Consider the following 15,544-nt stretch of genomic DNA (forward strand, 5'->3'; position numbering starts at 1 on the left):
GGTGCTCGTGATTAGAATATGGCTGAGAATAGGCTTTTCAAATATCATGATTTCTAGGTGAGACTTACTGCCTACACGAGCTCGAAGGTGGAGTGATTTCTCGAGCATGGGATGCCAGGATCGTGAAAGAGAGCAATCTTTTGACAACAGTTTGTAATCATCAATTGTCAACAGAAATTGTTCTTTTAGATTAGATATAATTGGCAAGAGGTATTTCCGTCCTCAACCATGCAACTTCCAAACGATTGCGTTCGATATTGCCCACATCTCAGCCTTGTCAGCCTCGCTGGAGGGGTAAAATTCGCTTGGAAAAACGTTAGGTGCGCTAGCGCCATTTTCCACCGATTGACTCTGCAACGGCATGACTCCACCCACCTCACGTTGTCTCTTTTTCCCTCCTACATAAACCCAACCTCTCCTCCCGCCCTCAAATTTCCTTCCCTCACCATACAACAATAACCAAACCTCAATTACACCATGGCAGAACCACCAAAAGAAACCCCCATCCCCACCGACCCCGCGCTCACCCCCGCGGCCGGCGAGGGCGAAGCCTCCCAATCGAAGAAAGGAGCCAAGAAAGCGGAAGCCAAAGCCAAAAAAGAAGCAGAAAAGGCACGCAAAGCAGCTGAACGCGAGGCTCAAGCTCAAGCTTCCGGCAGCGGCGGAGCCACCGAGGACCTCGCGAAGGAGAATTACGGCGAGATCACGCACACGACCTCTATTCCTGCCCCGCAGATCCATCTGCGTGAGCTGGGAGAGGAGCATGTGGGCAAGACGGTCAAGGTTAGGGCGTGGATACAGAATGCAAGGATGCAGGGGGCGAAGATGGCGTTTGTGGAGTTGAGGGAGGAGGGGAATTGGACGGTGCAGGGGGTGGTGAGTGCGAGTGCGGAGGGGAAGCCGGTTAGTAGGCAGATGGTGAAGTGGATTGGGGGGCTGAAGTTGGAGAGTTTTGTGGTGGTGGAGGCGAGTGTGCAGAAGCCGTTGGAGCCGGTCAAGAGTACGAAGGTTAGTGGGTTTGAGTTGCATTTGGTGAAGTGCTATCTCGTTGCTCCGGCGCCTGAGACGCTCGGTTTGGGGTTGGGAGCTGCGAGTAGAGCTGTGGGGAGTTTGGCGGAGGAGGAGACGAAGGAGGAGGCTGGTGTTGAAGGTACGTTTTGGGGGGTACTTTGTTTGGGCAGGACTAATTGTTTACAGGACTCAGCATTAACGAAGGCACACCTGTTGCTAGCTTGGCTACACATCTCAATAACCCAGCTATGCACAAGCGAGCTCCTGTCTCTCAAGCTATTGCCGATATCCGAATTGCGGTGGAGGATCTATTCTGCGAATACCTAAGAGCACACCGATTCAAGAAATTCCACCCTCCGAGTTTGATTGGTGCTGCTTCTGAAGGTGGAGCAAACGTCTTCCGACTACCTTATTTCGAAAAGGAGGCATTCCTGGCACAATCGCCCCAATTCTACAAGCAATTTGAAATCGCGGGTGGCCGAAAGCGTGTCTACTGTGTTGGTCCCGTGTTCAGAGCCGAGAATTCGAATACGCCTAGACACATGACTGAGGTTTGTTTTCCCCTAGTGTGGTCTGTACTCTGCTAACAGAACTAGTTTATTGGTCTTGATCTGGAAATGGAAATCGAGGAGCATTACCACGAAGTCATGCACATGCTCGAAGCCGTTCTCCTCCACATCTTCAAAGGCCTCTCCACCCAATACCGCGAAGAAATCGAACTCGTCCGCTCCGTATACCCCTCAGAAGAATTCCTCCTCCCTAAAGATGGCAAAGAAGTCCGTCTCACCTTCGCCGAAGGCCAAGCACTCCTCCGTTCCGAAGGCCCACCCGAATTCGAAGACGTCAAAGACGACGAGGATATGTCCACTCCCCAAGAGAAAGCCCTGGGCGCCCTGGTCAGAAAGAAGTACAACACCGATTTCTACGTCCTGGACAAGTTTCCCGTTGCCGCTAGACCCTTCTACGCCATGCCCGACCCAGCGAACCCGGAGGTCACAAACGCTTACGATTTCATGATGCGAGGCCAGGAGATCCTTTCTGGTGGTCAGCGTCTGCATCTTCCGCACGAGCTAGAGGCTATGATTCGAAGAAAGGGCCTTGATCCCAATCAACCTGGTATCAAGGAGTACGTTGATGTGTTCAGGAGCGTAGGTGTCCCGCCTCATGGCGGTGGTGGTATTGGGTTGGACAGAGTGGTTGCTTGGTATTTGAACTTGCCTAGTGTGCATTTGGTTTGCGACTATCCCAGGACGCCGAAGAGATTGAGTCCTTAGGTTATTCGGGGAATTATGAATAGCGAATAAGATGGTGGAACAAGCGGATTCGAGAGAAAGGATTATGTTGTCGGGTCAGTAATTATGGAGACTATGAGGAGCGAAAAGTTGATCCTGCTAGCATAGATAGCTTAGCTAAATAGACAATCTTCTACACAGTAGGGCTTAGGCCCCGTTTTACCTTGAGTGAGGCTATTGTCATACTAAGTCAAAATACACAACTGACCATTGATCACGTGCCTTCCTTGCACACTTCAATACCTAGGTAACTCTTGCTATGCAACATCTCATTGAGGTTGAGCATTTCACGAACCAAAGTCTGTACAACAGTAGGAACATATCGCGAGCTGGTAACGGGAGAAAGAAAGTGCCCTGTTCAATCATTTCATATCACATGAGATACTTAGCCGAGTGTGATCTTTTAATCGCCCTAAAGTACTCCGCGAAATCCAAACTTCCACAGCTCTTGAGCGCAATTCTGGGCATCCCTGCAATAATGAGTACAACGTCTACAAGCGACAATGCTGGTCGCAGCATCTCAGTTAAAATGCTCCCATCAGACTCATCGGTCATGTTTAAAGAATCAGCATACTTTTCTGAGAATGGACCAAATTCTTCTCTGCCTTCGCCTGCTATCCGCGCCGCTCAAAAAGCCCGCCACCTGTCAAGATCTATGACTGTTCGATTCGAAAATTTAAAACTTGTTGTCAAATACGGAAGAGAGATCACCATCGCGGAAGCCCTGTGTCTCTGGGTAATCCGCAGATTTCTGCCTGACCAAGTACCTGTTCCTGAATTGTATGGCTGGTGTGAAGATGGTGGAGAGTTCTTCATATATATGGAGCTTATCCAAGGCGAAACGCTTGAGAACAAATGGAAGTCGCTATCGAAACCCGAGAGGATAGATGTTTGTGGCCAGCTTCGGGTGATGTTATCGGGGCTGCGAAGCTTGAAACAAGATCCGGAGAATCAATTCCTAGGTGGGAGCTTTTTTGAGACTATTGACATACCCATAAGCTAATTCTTGAAGGCCGCATCAACCGCCAACCTCTTCTTGATATCATGTTCACGGACGAGACGAAGCCCCCCGCTGGCCCTTTCTTTTCAGTCAAGGAATTCCACGATTGGCGCTCCTTCTTGACGAAACAGGGATTGGAAATGCATTGGCCGGATCCTTCTCTCATTCCTGATCCATTCCGCGACTCACTTCCCGATAATTCGCCTGTCACCTTCACTCATGCTGATCTTCATCCTAGCAATATCTTGGTTACGTCCGATGCGCCCTATCGTGTTGTTGCCATTATTGATTGGCATCAATCCGGTTGGTACCCGGATTACTGGGAATACTGTAAAGCTAATTATACGGCTGAGTATAATGGAGAGTGGAACACTCAATATATACCGCGATTTGTGGACATTCCAGAGTGTTATGACGCTTGGAACTTCTATGCCCAATCTTTTGGATGCTAATAACAGGAGGAATGTTGGCAGAGTCAACGCAATACGAGGTCTCTTGGCTAGGTACTCGTTTTGACCAGGTAACCGACCAGTCTTACTAACCGCCCAACCACTAAACTTTCATCGCCCATGGAGCGTTCTATATCCCCTTTGCTCTCTTATGACGGAAGTAACCTGAAGTCGACGACGGCTACAAGCAATATCCCTTTGGGAACCCCCACATTCCCAGCCGCCGTTCCCAGCGGGTTTCAACCTATTGTCCAAGAACGAATGAAGAAGACAAAAGAGAGAGTAGTGCAGAGATTAGTGCCGATGATGTCGCGGAAGAAGATAGTATTTACTCTGCAGTATCTGCCAGTAAAGATGATCTCTACGATTCATTGAAAAGCTATGCCAGCGATCTGGCATCTCGTGAGAAAAGTGATGCTGTAGGTGGCATACTACCACCAGCGAGGGAGCTTTTACGCCGAGTCATGATCGATCGACTGATGGACAAGTTCTGGGTCGTTTACAAGCAACACCTGGCACCAGGCATCACACAATGTGCAGGATCATCTCCTTCATCAGTCAGTGACACAAGTAAAAAGTCTGGTTTAGTGAGAGGTAGCACAGGCTCAGTTACTCGGTAACTACTTCTCTAGCTGCTCTATCTGCCAGTCCTTTAGATTGAAATTTCCTTCCTTCAATAACTCCTTTCCTGCATTCCAAATGAAAGTCTTTCCAGCCAACTCTCTTCCATCCGCCAATTTGATCTTGCATCCCTTGACCCTGTAAGCGTCTGTCTCGTAGCGCATCAGGTATTCAACATGTTCCTCCTTCTGAACCTCGTAAGCCATTCCATGAGTAACGGTATTAGCTTTGAAGATCAAAGCAGGATATTGGCCCCAAAGCATTATATCCCATCCTACAATGCTGGCGGATTGAAGGACGGGAGTTTCTTGGAGCTGAAGTATCTTGCGAAGTTGCCTAGCATCCATAAGAGAGCCGTAGAAGAAGAAGTACTGTGGGCGGAAGCCAAGGAAATTGTCACGATCCGGAGGTGGTTCGAACGCTCGTCCGCTTAGGAATTTGCGGTTGATTAGGGATAGTTTTTGATCTCTGTCGATTAGGTCGGCCTCCTCAGCAGATGGTCTGTTCTTGTTGGTAGATGGGCTCTTATTTACATCGTTGTTTGGCTCCATGATGAAGCGTTGAGGACAACTCAGAAGAGTGGACTAGGACAGGAATTTGTGCGGGAAGATTGAGGGCCTCAGGCAACAACTAAGATCTAGTCACGTGATATCCAACGGACACTACCTACCTACCTAGTCGTCATGTTTCCAAGGACAGTAGTAATCACTTTAATTCCATTGACAATGTTCACACAGAAGGAAAAACACACTCGTCATTCGACAACTAGACTGGTCTCAAGGATGCTGACTCCTCGTTGGGTGTTCTCCTTCTAACATCTATCAATGAAACTTTTCCAACTGGCACAATCTAAGCAAATGTATCTACCGGATATCTCTCATGCATGGACGAGATTGTCTGGAGTTGGGACGAGCCTTGCGCACAGAACAGTCATCAAGACGATAAACCGGAGAAGGACTATGAGCTATGGTCTGCGAGCCCCCAGATCTTCTGGACTATGATATGAAAGATTCCAGAGAACTCATGGCAACACACTCAAAAGAGACTAATAGGTGCTCGAGGTTGACTAGATCGTGAATTTGGTATTCTCAATTGGCTTGAGTCGACGGGATATAAATACAATGTTGTCCATCTCTCCTCGGAAGATTTAACAAACAAAGCCATGAGCATCCCTCAAATGCTTCATTCCTTTCCCAGTACCGGAACTCTTCCTGTACACTTTCCAGCAGTACGCACACCTCCAATCGGAATCCGAGCTCCCCTCGTCATTCCAAGAAAAGCTCTCATGATGCTGCCAGATCCAAGACCGCCTTGTTGTAAATGAGGCAGATTTTGTGGGAGGGGATCGAGAAAGCGAGTTTGATCCATGGTCCATATATGAACTGGGTGACGATTCGGCAGAAGAGAAAGTATCCTCGAAACCGCTGTCAAATGTAGAAATTGAAGTTGCGGTTGGAGATATCGATGCGGTTTCAGAGGTATGGGACTCGAAGCCCGAATGCGAGCAGTCCAACCATATATCCATATCGTTTGAAAAGGCCCCACTACAGCCATTGTCTCCGCAGTAATCTGTACAAGAAGCAAAATGCGGATCCAGTGACATTTGCTCTTTGCTAACATTCCAGCTTTCCTTGTTTATACCAGAAATTTGGCTCGTAAATCTCTCAGATGCTAGTGATGTCGAAGCAGAACATGTTACGCCAGCCACTCTCTTGGCGGGCCTTAAAATCCCATGAGCAATCTCAAGATGTCTCATTGGTTTGCCTGTTCCGGAAACTAGTTTGAAGCTTTTGGAGCAGTATGCGCAATCCCAGTGGCTGTGGGTGCCGGTATGAAATTTTCGCGAATTTGGTGCATGATGAGCCCAGATCCAAGATCGCTTCGCTACTGGAGATCGAGGTCGAGATCTTGAGGACGAGAAAATTGGATCTGGGAACGCTGGAGGAGATGATTGAGGGGAACCAAAAACCGAAAAGTTGAGATGCTGGAACTGATTATCGGGCTCGAGACCCATTGGTGCGAAAGCGAGGTCCAGAAGTTGGAAAATAGGGGACTGTTCGGATGAAACTAGCGCCATTTTTTATCATGCATATGCAGGCACGCAAATGTTGCATCGAATTTTGTGGTACCCGTGGCTCTCCTTATGTACTCCGTACAATAAATCTGACTGAAAGGACCAGTATTTGTTCTCGGGTTCGAGAATGCTCAGAATCCTAATTTTGGTCCAATCTGCCAACCTGGAGAGAACGATGCCTGGACTCGGGAACGATCCTTCTGGGCCTCATTTCCACATCACGTCCAAGCCTCACATACTTGGTCTCCAAGTGAACTGGAAACCAGTGATAAGAGTGTAAAAATAAAGTCTCACGCCTCGAAGACCTTCCCAAGGCCATGGCTCTCGCTGTGAGCAGGCCGCCTGGAAATCGTGCAGCGGCACAGTACCTGGATCACAGTCACATCGTTCTGACCGCCATAGCTTTGCAATGAGAGGTGGTATCGGTATCGCAGAACGAAAGAAGAGAAGCTCTGCGGCTGTGGAGTCGTGCAATCAGGGCGCTTACGCTAAGGCCTATGATTGGGGCGCAGTCGTCGCAAGAGAAGCAAGGTACAATTATCCATGATAATAGATATGCTGACGGGAGAATGTCTCTTCTCCCCATTCTCTTCTCAGATTTGAAGGATCGAAGACCCAAATCGACCTGGCTCTATTGTTCTGGGGAAGATCCTTCGCGGCGCTGTCGAAATGACAATATCGAAGCCACGAGACGACGGCGAGGCAGAGTACGGCCATCACGGGTCCCAAGCTCACGAATTTGTGTGCAAGCCACACCCTGAGAATGTCGTTTTCCCTGTAACAAGAATGGATGCGCCGCCATTCTACATCATCCTCACGACCTACCTTGGCGTCCTAATTCTCATTGTCTTTGGACGAATACGAGATTTCTTTGGCCGCCGCTTCAAAGCGAATGAGTATCTCCATCTCCAGGTCCAGAATGGGTATGCGCCACTATACAGCGACTATGATGATTTCTTCACCCGCCGTCTGAAGCTGCGCATCGATGATTGCTTCGCGAGGCCTTGCAGGGGAGTTCCGGGGAGGTATTTGTCAGTGCTCGAACGGACATCGGATGACTTCAATAAGCACTACCGCTTGACTGGCAAGACTGTCCAGGCTCTGAACATGGCATCGTACAACTATCTCGGCTTCGCTAGATCGAATGATAGGTGCTCAGATGCAGTAGAAAAGGTGATTCGAAGTCATGGATTGAGCTACGCCAGCTCACAGACTTGTGTTGGAACTTCAGACCTCTTGGTCCAAGTTGAAACTCAAATTGCTGCTTTCGTAGGCAAGGAGGCTGCTCTTCTGTGCTCCATGGGATTCCAGACCAATTGTTCAACCCTTCCTTGTCTTGCGGCTGAAGAGTGCTTGATCCTTTCAGATGAGCTGAACCACGCCTCTCTTCGGATGGGTGCTCGAATATCGGGAGCGACCATCCGCTCATTCCGCCATAATGATATGAATGACTTGGAAAGATCCTTGCGTCGTGCCATCTCAGGGGGCCAACCAGATAGTGTCAAGCCTTGGAAGAAGATTCTCGTGGTGGTGGAAGGAATATATTCGATGGAGGGAACAATGTGCAATCTTCCGGGCATCGTAGCTCTCAAAGAGAAGTACAAGTGCTACCTCTTTGTGGACGAAGCACACTCTATTGGAGCAATAGGTCCTCGGGGAAGAGGCGTATGTGATTTCTTTGGTATATGCCCCTCCAGGGTAGATGTTCTCATGGGTACTTTCAGCAAGTCCTTTGGAGCTGTCGGTGGTTATATCGCAGGTGATATTGGATTGATCTCAAAACTGCGCCTCTCGAGCCCTGACACCTATTTTGGAGAAGCACCGTCGCCTCCTATCCTCAAGCAGATCTCCAGTGCGTTGAATGTCATGACCGGACCCGAGGGTGAACAAAGGCTGCGAAGACTTGCATTCAACTCCAGATACCTCCGACTCGGCTTGAAGCGGTTGGGGTTCATCATATATGGTCAAGATGATTCGCCCGTTGTGCCACTCTTGATATACAACACAGCGAAGATTGCAGCTTTCTCGCGAGAGATGCTCAAGAGGAATATCGCCACGGTTGTGGTTGCATTCCCGGCAACGCCAATGGAGTCGGCAAGAGCTAGACTTTGCTTGTCTGCAGCACACACGAAGGATGATCTGGATAGAGTGTTGAGAGCATGTGATGAGGTTGGCGATTTGCTGCTGTTGAAACTTTCGAGTGGTATTGGTGGTGGTGCCTCCCTCACAAACCTTGATACAAGGACGGGCTTTTGGAAGAGATTTGTAGTTAGGGAGGATAAGAGACGTCCAAGGTGGCGACTTGAAGATGTTCTTGAGAGGGGTGTGAGCGACGTGCAGCTTCCTTTAACATGACCTCCTGTTATGACGTAAACGATTTCTTAGATGGGAGTGGAAATCCAGTCTCGAATGTCCAGAAGAGGGGGCCTTGGTAAATATTTTCATTATGAAGTATTAGTTATACATATGGACACAAAAAGACTCCAGAGAACTCCATAGAACTCCGGGCACCCCAAGGGTAAAAGCCTGACCAGCTCTGTTAGAAATTCATCGACTCATTTCAACAACACACCCATCTGCACTCGAAAGTGTGAGTCCCAATATTTGTTTCTCCATCCCAACTTCTGGAAAAGTAGTTCCTGCTGGGACGTTGAGTTTTGGGAAAGCTGTCAGCAGCCTCACAATTGTATACGAAGCTTCTGCAAGCGCGAATTGACCTTGTCCAAAATGTTAGCTATGGTGCATTTAGCACGAATACAAGATGTCCACTTACGACCAGGACATACTCGACGACCTCCATGGAATGGGAGATATCCGTACGACTTCTCAACATGATCGAGAGCACCATTCTCCCACCGCTCAGGTCGGAAGGCATCGGCATCGGAGCCGTAAAGGTCCGTACGACGATGCAAAGAATAGACGCACACAGCTACGTCTTCTCCTTTTCGGACGAGTACTGGAGACTTGCCATCTTCACCACCACCAACGGGGAGTACAACATCTTCAGCTGCTGTTCTCGAGTTTACTGGTACTGATGGGTAGAGGCGTAGTACTAAGACATTGATAAGCATTAAGGTATGCGGATGACTACTCGAGTAAGTGAAAAATGGAGCCTACCTTCTTTCAGGACGCACGTGAGGTATGGCATGTCCTTTGTCTTGTTTACATCAATGGGGTCAGACTCAAAAGTTGCTTCTATCTCATCTCGAACACGAGACTGGACTCCCTGGTATCGACTAAGTAGTCTCCTAAAGCCTGATTAGTTTTCACATCTATGACCTTGAAACAGAAAAGTCTTACATTGTCCATGAGAGTAAGCCAGCTGTCGTGTCTCTCCCAGCCAACAGCAAATGCATCAAATGAGCTCTAGCCTGTATGGGATCGGAGACATCGAAGACCAGCTCTCCCAGTAAGTTTTGTTTGGAAGCCTGGATGCAATCTGGGTCCAACGCTATTCTGGCCTTCTCTTGCATCGCATTGTCGACGATTTGGTCAACATATGTGTGTACTGTTTTGCAGGACTCGCGAAACTCCTTGCCGTTCAACAACCAGCAAAGTCGACCAAGTTGGTATCGCTTAGAAAGGTAGACTTGCGCGTACTGAAACGCTCGACTGAATTCCGCCTCTTCTTCAGTCTGGCTTGGCGTGAGACTGTACACAGATTTGCCAAAGATAAACGCACTGGTCACGTCCAGAGTGAGTGAGAAGAAGAAGGGCTGAAGATCCACTGTCGAGTCGCAGCGGATTCGAGCGATGAGGTTGTCTACATGCTCTTCGAACAAAGTCGAATTGGTGCAATGTTTCTGGAAAAATGATGGTTTGAGAAGTGCTCGGGAGTGTCTCCACGATGCTCCATCTTGGGTGAAGATTGAATCGCCAATCAAGGTGCAAAGAACTTCACGGCGTACTTCGTGGCTAAAGTCTGAATGCCAAAATTAATCAGCATCATTACTTGATGAAACTGTATGGGCAATACTTACACTTCTCCCGTGTACTCAGGACAGCTTTGATGTTCTCGGGATCTTGAGTTCCCCATACTCGAGATCCGAGGACTGTCCACTCGAAGGTGTTTCCCGCTTCTGCTACGAGTGACCGAAAGTAGTGGAGTACTCGACCTTCTTTACCAGCAGCGAGGACTTGGAGAGGCTTATCGATGCCAAAGAACCAATGGGTTTTGAGATGCGAAGGTTCTTTGCATCCATATCGCTTCTCGAGCGCTTTCGTTTCCTAGAATCGGTGTCAGTCTTTTGCCAGACGTTTCTCTCCGGTGGTGACTTACATTCTTCCAACTTAGTTGAGAAAATATTATTTTGCAGATCAAAATTAAAAGGATTGTTAAGGCTAATGCCTTGACTGTAGCGAAATTCCGAATATGTAGGAGGTAGAGGTCGCCATTGGAAGGCTTTTGTGAGTGCAAGACAACAAGCTGGGAGGAAGCTAATTCAACGAGATGGGAGAAGCTCTCAGAAGAGTTTCGTTCGGATCCGAAAGTGTTGTTATAAGACTCCATGACTGTGTCGTTGTGAAGAGACGAATGGATTTTTAGTGAGCTGATGATCATTCCTCCTAATGAGAGGACTTCACTTATATATAGCGATCAGATTGCATTGAACGCACCACGATGCATTGAAAGAAAGACAAAATCGTTTTCCCAATAATCCTACCAAGAGGCTTGAAAGTCATCTTCAGTCCGGCTCCGGACTGTTGGCCAGTCCATCTGCAGTCCATCACTTCTAAAAATATCGCCCATGAGACCCTACCTGGGATTAATTGAGCGACTTTCTCGGAATATGGACTGTTGAAATCCTGGAGTTTGGTCGTGAATGAGAGTTGGATCGGATTGAACTGGACTGAGGCAGGCTGAGCCGGACTGTAGGAGCGGACCGGACTGGACCGCACAGCCACGACTCACAGAAATGCCAACACCAAAACGCAACGCCACGAAATTTCTTTATTCCAATAATATCTTATAAATTGAAGCTTGCGCAATAGTTTTTCGTTCTCAATGTTATTTGTAATTTCTCAAGCCTCATGTCATTACGATATCGTTGCGGCTTTTGAAGTTTCACTTGCATTATTTGCGTAGATTGGTCTAACGAGACCCATGGTTCTCAATACAAAAACACGACAATTGTTCTTTACTTAAAGACTAAAGTCCGACCAAATCTCCCATCTTATTCATACTCAGCAGCAGGGCCATAATGTCGACAACACAAATCCCTTGCGATTCTCTAAAAGTGCTCGGCAGCGATACCCAAGAAGATGAATACTCGGACAAAGAGTTAATAGAAAATAACTTTAAAGCCGACTGGAAATTATATCTTGTGTTTGCTACGCTCTGTATTCTCGCCTTAGCAGCTGCATTAGATGGAACTTGTCTTGGAACAGCTCTACCAGTATGTCACCCTCCTCTCAACTCCAGAAACCAACACACTCAAAACACGGGAACAATACTCGTTCATGGCTGACTAGACACAAAACCTCAGATGATAACAACCTCTATCCATGGCACCACAGCACAAGCCATCTGGGCCTCGATAGCATTCAACCTCACATCAACAGTCTGCCAACTAATATTCGTATCCTTCTCGTCAATCTTTGGTCGCAAGCCTATGATGATTCTAGCAGTCTTGTTCTTTGCGACGGGTGGCTTCACAGGTGCACTCGCGAAGAACATCAAAGTGCTAACCGTCGGACGTGCATTCCAAGGTGTGGGAAGCGGAGCCATTATCGTCCTCACCGAAGTCATCGTCACGGATCTGGTGCCGATGAGAGTCAGAGGCAAATGGTATGGTGTCATCAGTTTGGCTTGGGCGGTTGGAACAGCGGGTGGACCATTGATAGGCGGTTTGCTTGCGGATAATGATAAATGGGTAAGTGAATTGTAAACGCTTCAGTATATAAGAATATGCTAATCTCTCCTTCGCTGGAATAGAGGTGGATTTTTCGGATAAATGTTCTCTTGTGTGCGGTCGCTGGTGTAATGATCCCGCTCTTACTGGACATGCGCTTCAAAAATCCCGTTTCGGTGCGGAAACAGCTGAAGGCGTTCGACTGGATAGGGTTGGCGCTATTCATATCGTCGTTTACAGCTCTGCTCCTATCTATCACATTGGTCAGTCATAAATTGATCAAATAATCTTTTGATATTAACGAGATTTAGGGAGGCGTAATATGGCCTTGGGCCAACTGGCGCATCATAACCCTCCTCTCTACTAGCTTACTCGGAACGATCATCTTCGTCGTCTACGAATCCCTAACCTCGAGAGTTCCTTTCCTCTGCGTTGCTCTTTTTAAAAATATCACTGCTGCTGTCACATTCCTGGGGACCTTTCTCCACGGCTTCATTCTCTGGTCTCTCCTATTTTACTTACCCCTCTACTACCAAGCAATAAAAAGCGCCAATCCGACCCAGTCTGGACTTGCGGTCCTTCCTGAGACTCTAAGTATCGCACCTGTCTCTCTTATCGTCGGCATCTTAGTGTCAAGAACGGGCCGTTTCAAATGGAGTATCCTCTGCGGGTGGTTCTTCACCACCCTCGGTACTGGTCTGCTTCTTCTCTTGGATATTTCTACCACCACACCAGTTTGGATCGGCATCAACATTATAGTCGGCATCGGAACTGGAATGTTGTTCTCAGGAATGGCTTTTTCGATTCAAGCAGCTGCTACGGCATTTGGGCAAGACTCGGCATTTGCAATAGCAATGTTCACTTTCTTCCGCTCGCTTGGTGGTGTACGTATTCCCTCAGATATTCTCCATCCTTCTCCCAATGTACAGTGCCCATACTAATAGATGGTGATCTATACAGACAGTAGGGATAGCCATAAGCGGAGCTCTTTTCCAAGCTGAGATGAGGAAAAAACTGCTCTCGTTCCCAACGCTGGCTGCTCAAGCACTGCAATACACTAATGATGCAGTGGAACTAGCGGCTACAATCAAGACACTACCACAAGGAGAGCAGCGACTAGGCCTTACTGAGGCATATGCAGATGGCTTGAAAAGAATATGGTTGGGGATATGCATTGCGGCTGCTGTTGGGACATGTACATGTATTTTCGCGAAGGAATATTCGTTGGACGTAAAACATAATGCTGAACAAGTGTTAGGAGATCGGGCGAAAGACAAGGAACGTAACTCAGACGAAGGTCAAGAGAAGGTATAATAATTAATCATGTAATTTTGAAGCATTTTCATACTATTCTAGTGATACAAATAAGTATAAACTTCGAACTCACTGCTTATTTAGTATGTTGCTCAACTCAACCATTCTTTATCACTCACGATGTCGTATCAACTCTCATTCATTCTGTCTCATGATATAGACTTTGCTGAGCCAAGACTCTGAGTTTTCTGACCTTCAGATCTGAGTGTGAAGACGGGAAGCGCAAGTTCAATCTACCCTTTGGTCATATGTTATTTCTTCCCACTCAGTTATTTTACTTTAACTTGAAGAGGAGAGCACTTGAATTAAACCACATCAAAATGCTTAATTGTAAGTGGAGTTAAAATAAGAATTCTGTCTACGCACTCACCTCGAAGTAAAATAGTGAGATCTTATGTCTCCATATTACTAGCAAGTCAGCATATGATCAAGGGGTACATCGTACTTAAGCACACATCACTCACTTCATCGTCAGACGAATGAAACTCCCCTTCACTCTCTCAAGTAACTTTCCCCCTGCCCGTTCTGAGTGCGGGGTTCGCATATGATAAAAGCGTGGTTATTCGCCCATGCGAGAAGGCCCCACTCGGATATCATTCGGGATGACAGAAAGAGGGGTCATACTCAAAGTATACAAACCCCACCTCCTTTTTTCTTTCTCGCCAATTCTCAACTTGATCACTGATCTCAACATCTATCTTCTACTCAGAAACAGGCCAAAAAAATTCAATAAAACAATACACAATGACACCTCCTCTCCATCCACTAATCGACAATGGCCTCAAAAAAGGACGCAGCGATTTCCCAGGAGGAAAACTACACTGCCACTGCCGCAACGACAGAGTGGAAGTATCTCTCTCCAGCAACGTGCTCCACAACCACGTCTGCGGGTGTTCCAAATGCTGGAAGCCCAAGGGCGCACTCTTCGCTATCATCGCCGTCGTCCCGGTTGAGAACGTCAAAGTCGTCGCCAACAGAGACAAGTTGGTTGTCGTTGACAAAAGTGCCGTCATCCAGCGCTACGCTTGTAAGCATTGCGGGGTCCATTTGTTGGGCCGCATTGAGCAGGATCATGCGTTCAAGGGGTTGGATTTTGTGCATGTGGAGTTGTCGGATGAGAAGGGGTGGCAGGAGCCGCAGTTTGCGGCGTTTGTTTCGTCGACTATTGAGCAGGGATTTGATCCCAAGGAGATGGATGGTGTGAGGGCGAGGTTGAGATCACTCGGGTTAGAGCCGTATGATGCTTTGTCGCCGGCGCTTATGGACGCTCTGTCTACTTTTACGGGCAAGAAGTTGGGGAAGCTATGATTCACCGGGTGGAGGGGGAGTTCGTGGATGCAATTAAAAAGGAAATTTGGAATGATAAAATCGAATAAAGGATGCTGATTGAGAGATTTTTTTCACTTTGTTCTGTGATACAAAAATTAAGCTTAAAAGCATGGAAGGTTCTGGTTGCTAGTCAATGAACTGACTGATCACAACGATTTTTAGATGCACTCGCATACTGTATCTTAAACTCGAGACGTCGTTTAAATATTAGTTTATATAGAGAATATAATTTTAGAAATAAGTAGTCAAGTCTATATTAATGAGAAACTTAACGATTGATATTTTTTTCAAGTACCAATGGACTTGGAGCTAAAAAAGAAGAGCACGAACGAGCCTTTCCCAAAGTAAACCTAGTCCTCGGTGAAGTAAAATAAACGTGGTCAAAACTTGCCCTTGGAAATAACATTATAGATTAATTTTGTTATCGAACGAACGGGGGAAGTATAATACATATTTCTTCGTTGTTTCTATTTAATTTTAGGGTTCAGTGTTGTGATATAATAGTGGAAGGAGGAGAAAAAGAATGTGGGGTACCGAAAAGGCCGGTGACGGAACACAGTCCAAATAACAATTGAATATGCCCATGCAAATTGGATGACTCA

The 15,544-nt window shown here is 47.2% G+C and overlaps 8 protein-coding genes across 8 annotated transcripts; 5 read left to right on the forward strand and 3 right to left on the reverse strand.

Annotated features, from left to right (window-relative positions):
- The first annotated feature begins 158 nt into the window (after nucleotides 1–158).
- LY89DRAFT_687118 (aspartate-tRNA ligase) lies at nucleotides 159–2,388 on the forward strand. The gene is made up of 3 exons (XM_018215429.1): nucleotides 159–1,150; nucleotides 1,198–1,562; nucleotides 1,608–2,388. The coding sequence occupies exons 1-3, from the start codon at nucleotides 478–480 to the stop codon at nucleotides 2,283–2,285; spliced, it is 1,716 nt and encodes a 571-aa protein (XP_018068095.1). The 5' UTR covers nucleotides 159–477; the 3' UTR covers nucleotides 2,286–2,388.
- Nucleotides 2,389–2,817: 429 nt separating this feature from the next.
- Nucleotides 2,818–3,964, forward strand: LY89DRAFT_621380 (phosphotransferase enzyme family protein-like protein). The gene is made up of 2 exons (XM_018210947.1): nucleotides 2,818–3,265; nucleotides 3,316–3,964. Exons 1-2 carry the CDS (start codon nucleotides 2,833–2,835, stop codon nucleotides 3,753–3,755), a joined length of 873 nt encoding a protein of 290 aa, XP_018068096.1. The 5' UTR covers nucleotides 2,818–2,832; the 3' UTR covers nucleotides 3,756–3,964.
- Nucleotides 3,965–4,304: 340 nt separating this feature from the next.
- On the reverse strand, nucleotides 4,305–4,941 carry LY89DRAFT_687120 (uncharacterized protein). Its single transcript, XM_018215430.1, has one exon. It carries the CDS (start codon nucleotides 4,922–4,924, stop codon nucleotides 4,373–4,375), a length of 552 nt encoding a protein of 183 aa, XP_018068097.1. The 5' UTR covers nucleotides 4,925–4,941; the 3' UTR covers nucleotides 4,305–4,372.
- Nucleotides 4,942–5,447: 506 nt separating this feature from the next.
- Nucleotides 5,448–6,783, reverse strand: LY89DRAFT_146514 (uncharacterized protein). The gene has a single exon (XM_018205359.1). The coding sequence runs from the start codon at nucleotides 6,448–6,450 to the stop codon at nucleotides 5,521–5,523; it is 930 nt and encodes a 309-aa protein (XP_018068098.1). The 5' UTR covers nucleotides 6,451–6,783; the 3' UTR covers nucleotides 5,448–5,520.
- LY89DRAFT_146513 (PLP-dependent transferase) lies at nucleotides 6,784–8,963 on the forward strand. Its single transcript, XM_018205358.1, has one exon. It carries the CDS (start codon nucleotides 7,117–7,119, stop codon nucleotides 8,800–8,802), a length of 1,686 nt encoding a protein of 561 aa, XP_018068099.1. The 5' UTR covers nucleotides 6,784–7,116; the 3' UTR covers nucleotides 8,803–8,963.
- A 31-nt stretch (nucleotides 8,964–8,994) lies between these two features.
- On the reverse strand, nucleotides 8,995–10,957 carry LY89DRAFT_784615 (cytochrome P450 alkane hydroxylase; the record flags this gene model as incomplete). The annotated part of the gene is made up of 6 exons (XM_018222802.1): nucleotides 8,995–9,164; nucleotides 9,221–9,499; nucleotides 9,565–9,695; nucleotides 9,748–10,369; nucleotides 10,428–10,674; nucleotides 10,727–10,957. 6 exons carry the CDS (start codon nucleotides 10,955–10,957, stop codon nucleotides 8,995–8,997), a joined length of 1,680 nt encoding a protein of 559 aa, XP_018068100.1.
- Nucleotides 10,958–11,648: 691 nt separating this feature from the next.
- Nucleotides 11,649–13,658, forward strand: LY89DRAFT_672034 (putative MFS transporter; the record flags this gene model as incomplete). Its single annotated transcript, XM_018213252.1, has 6 exons — nucleotides 11,649–11,843; nucleotides 11,934–12,320; nucleotides 12,383–12,562; nucleotides 12,611–13,183; nucleotides 13,260–13,607; nucleotides 13,656–13,658. 6 exons carry the CDS (start codon nucleotides 11,649–11,651, stop codon nucleotides 13,656–13,658), a joined length of 1,686 nt encoding a protein of 561 aa, XP_018068101.1.
- A 616-nt stretch (nucleotides 13,659–14,274) lies between these two features.
- On the forward strand, nucleotides 14,275–15,164 carry LY89DRAFT_687122 (glutathione-dependent formaldehyde-activating enzyme). Its single transcript, XM_018215431.1, has one exon. The coding sequence runs from the start codon at nucleotides 14,358–14,360 to the stop codon at nucleotides 14,919–14,921; it is 564 nt and encodes a 187-aa protein (XP_018068102.1). The 5' UTR covers nucleotides 14,275–14,357; the 3' UTR covers nucleotides 14,922–15,164.
- The last annotated feature ends 380 nt before the right edge of the window (nucleotides 15,165–15,544 follow it).

Source organism: Mollisia scopiformis (assembly GCF_001500285.1).
Source record: "Mollisia scopiformis unplaced genomic scaffold LY89scaffold_18, whole genome shotgun sequence".
NCBI classification, from domain to species: Eukaryota; Fungi; Ascomycota; class Leotiomycetes; order Helotiales; family Mollisiaceae; genus Mollisia; species Mollisia scopiformis.

Excerpts from the sequence above, each read along its gene's own strand:
- LY89DRAFT_687120 (XM_018215430.1), bottom strand. The coding sequence starts at position 4,924 with ATGGAGCCAAACAACGATGTAAATAAGAGCCCATCTACCAACAAGAAC.
- LY89DRAFT_146513 (XM_018205358.1), top strand. The coding sequence starts at position 7,117 with ATGACAATATCGAAGCCACGAGACGACGGCGAGGCAGAGTACGGCCAT.
- LY89DRAFT_146514 (XM_018205359.1), bottom strand. The coding sequence starts at position 6,450 with ATGGCGCTAGTTTCATCCGAACAGTCCCCTATTTTCCAACTTCTGGAC.
- LY89DRAFT_687122 (XM_018215431.1), top strand. The coding sequence starts at position 14,358 with ATGACACCTCCTCTCCATCCACTAATCGACAATGGCCTCAAAAAAGGA.
- LY89DRAFT_687118 (XM_018215429.1), top strand. The coding sequence starts at position 478 with ATGGCAGAACCACCAAAAGAAACCCCCATCCCCACCGACCCCGCGCTC. Across the intron at positions 1,151-1,197 it reads GGAGGAGGCTGGTGTTGAAG|GACTCAGCATTAACGAAGGC; the intron begins GTACGTTTTGGG and ends AATTGTTTACAG. Across the intron at positions 1,563-1,607 it reads CGCCTAGACACATGACTGAG|TTTATTGGTCTTGATCTGGA; the intron begins GTTTGTTTTCCC and ends TAACAGAACTAG.
- LY89DRAFT_621380 (XM_018210947.1), top strand. The coding sequence starts at position 2,833 with ATGCTCCCATCAGACTCATCGGTCATGTTTAAAGAATCAGCATACTTT. Across the intron at positions 3,266-3,315 it reads TCCGGAGAATCAATTCCTAG|GCCGCATCAACCGCCAACCT; the intron begins GTGGGAGCTTTT and ends TAATTCTTGAAG.